At 46.5% G+C, this 2,913-nt stretch overlaps 1 protein-coding gene across 1 annotated transcript in view; it reads right to left on the reverse strand.

Moving 5' to 3' along the window:
- Positions 1–2,913, reverse strand: part of POU2F2 (POU class 2 homeobox 2) — a 131,579-nt gene that overhangs the window by 26,808 nt on the left and 101,858 nt on the right. Inside the window, exons 3-4 of the mRNA XM_018554777.1 lie at positions 1,856–1,890; positions 1,723–1,767 (exon numbers count right to left, since the gene is read on the reverse strand). Of these exons, the coding sequence (XP_018410279.1) occupies positions 1,723–1,767; positions 1,856–1,890 (80 nt within the window). The remainder of the gene's footprint in view (positions 1–1,722; positions 1,768–1,855; positions 1,891–2,913) is intronic.

Raw genomic sequence — 2,913 nt, forward strand, 5'->3', positions numbered from 1 at the left:
CACCAGCACCCCATACCCCGCCCCCCTTCCCTCTCCCTCAGGCAGCAAAAAGTCTAGGGAAACCCCAGTAGCAAACAATCTGATTGGTTGCCACAGTCAAACAAAAAAAGTTTTATACAGCGTTCTACATCTCATCTAATTTCGGCAGCATCTGCAAAATGTTATTTATAACCTCGCCGTTACCTCTGGTCTTGGTTATTTTTTTATTGTGTACGATAACATTTCTTTAAGTCGTAATCATTTTATTCTAAGTTTAGGAAGTCGACTTATTTGCGAGAAAAGAAAAAAGGCAAATGGTGGTCTGCGGGGAAATATACAGTAAAACTGGTGTATGGGGAAGTAAGAGAGAAGTCAGGAAACGGGTGCGATACTGTGACGGGACCGGGGTTTCCCCTATTATGTCCCAGATGTATCGCCGGGCCACAGTGGACCGCATGCAGCTCCCATCATACACTTGCATGCAATATGGCCGACTGGTGCAGCTGTCACTTCTATGCCGGTATACAGAGACTGATACGGAAGGTGCTGCTCTACAGGCTAATACAGACCTCAGAAGGTAGATTGACAACAGATCCTTCATAAGCATGCATGCTTGGATCACCCTGGTGTGCATGTTTATGGGGCCGGGGAAGAAGGACGCTTATCGCTGGTGCAACCTATCTTGTGGAAAGCAAAAGTGCAAAACTGCCTCGATCATTATTGTTTTGCATAGTAAAGGAAAGGGTTTTTGTCCCCTCCTATGTCCCATTGCGGAGATTTGCCTTCACCTCCTCACACAGAGACACAACGGAGCGTGAAGAAATCTCTCCAATGTGAGGGAACTTACTCAGGTCAATTGTCACAGGAACAAGCGTTGCCATAGGAAGGTTCCCTTCATTTCTTGTTCTGGTGACAACATAGAATTTTGGTTTGTCCTTCATTTTCAGTCTCCGGGCAAATGCAGAAGGGGACACGACATAGGTGATAGCAGAGGCGTATCTACTATAAAATGCACCTGCCCTATGGCGTCCCACCGTGCTCCTTGCAACCAGTAACATCATTGGTTGCCAGAAGCTGGGTGAGATGCTCTGGCTGGCGTCCGGATGAGCTCTTGGCCACTAGTAACATCACTGGTTGCCAGAAGCTGGGTGAGATGCTCTGGCTGGTGTCCCACCAAGCTCCTGGCAACAAGTGACATCACTGGTGGCCTGGGATTGGGCTGGATGCCCTGGCCGGCATCCAGTCGAGCTCTTGGCCACCAGTGACATCACTGTTTGCCAGAAGGTGGGTGGGACGCCGGCCATAGCTAGAAAAAGTCAGCTGTCTCAATAGATCAGTGAACTTTTGCTGGCCCACGGAGCGGCGCCCCTCTTTCAAGGTGTCCAAGAAATGTGCCATGCCCTGCATACGCTACTGGGTGATAGGCTCTATGGGAATTTATCCAATATCATAGATCGTATAGTCCCTTAGTCCCCCAAAAGCACCAGCCCCCCAACACACAATCCTCTCTGCATGCTGATCTTAAAACATCTTCTACTCTTTTGTCAAAAAAAACTTTATTATGAATTCCTGGTATAGTGAGTGAGGCACTGGTGACGTAGGCCCGGCCTCACCTCTGCACAAGGCTACATCACCAGTGCCTTCCAGGGAGATCTCCCCTGGAAAACACAACACCACAAAGTCACGTGAGATCTTGGTGGAATCGCCATGGCGTTATGGTGAAAAGGCTTTTGCTCTACATACCTTTGGAGAGAGGGAGAAGGGAGACGCTCCCTTGCTTTGCTGCACCTGAAACACACGGAGAACACGGCCATCAAGCAGTTCTAAGATGATGATGATGACAATTAGTAAAACAGAGCAGAGAAAGATGGCTTACCTCATGTAGGGCGTCCGCGCCATTCCGTTCATTGTCTGCGAGAGAATAATGAGATAGAAATCAGACTTTCATATCGGAGGCTCATAAAACCTGGAGGCAGTCCGCCATCTGACAGACTCCATGTGGCTGCTCTAGAATGTCAATGAGAACCTGCTACCATTATTGAACTAAGAACTAAAATCCATGAATTCAAATGAATGAAAGGGGCGGGGCCTGGGACAGTCAGGCTGAGGAGTAAAGAGCTAGATAATGCTGGATGAAATGGGGTGGCCTCTCTCCGACTTGCTGAAGCTTCTAATGCACATTGCGACAAGCTCACAGTGTGCAGTGACATCAGAGGAAGCAACTTCAGTCCAGGAGAGGAGCCGGGACAACTGTGCAAGACTAATGGGAAGGCCTGAGCTCAGCTTTAAAATGTAGAATGCAGTTTGCTAAAGCTCTGTGTATCAAGACACAATTGCCCCCCTCCAGCCTCTCTCAGCCCCTTCCTTCCTCCATCCTCTATTGTCTCCCACACACCATTCTTTGGACCGACTTCCTGGTCATAACAATGACATGCATGTTGGTGCGGCCGCTTGTAATCTCCAGCAGGGGAGCATGCGAAAGGGTGACAACGCAGGTGAGCAATTGGAAGACGGTTGTCACCCTATAACAGAAAGTGCCTGACCAAAAACCTTCATGGCAAGATTTCTGAAAATCATTTAAATTAAAGCTGCAGATGAAAAAAAAAAAAAATCAGCACATTTTGTATCCAGTCTCTGAAATGGCAGATCAATGCGGGTCGGGAATTTTTCCTATCAAAACTTTGTGTGCGATAATCTTTGATCTTTTTTGTAGATATAGAGATTGTATGTATGTATGTATGTATGTATGTATGTATGTATGTATGTATGTATGTATGTATGTATGTATATATATACACATACATATACACACACACACACACACACACACACACACACATATACATACACAGTAAAGTAAATATAAAACAAAAAAATCATAGACCTTGTGCCTATGGGGAAGAGGAATGGGTTATTGTCTGCTTATAAAATGCT

Source organism: Nanorana parkeri, unplaced genomic scaffold, assembly GCF_000935625.1.
Source record: "Nanorana parkeri isolate BGI_ZX_2015 unplaced genomic scaffold, ASM93562v1 scaffold173, whole genome shotgun sequence".
Classification (NCBI taxonomy): Eukaryota; Metazoa; Chordata; class Amphibia; order Anura; family Dicroglossidae; genus Nanorana; species Nanorana parkeri.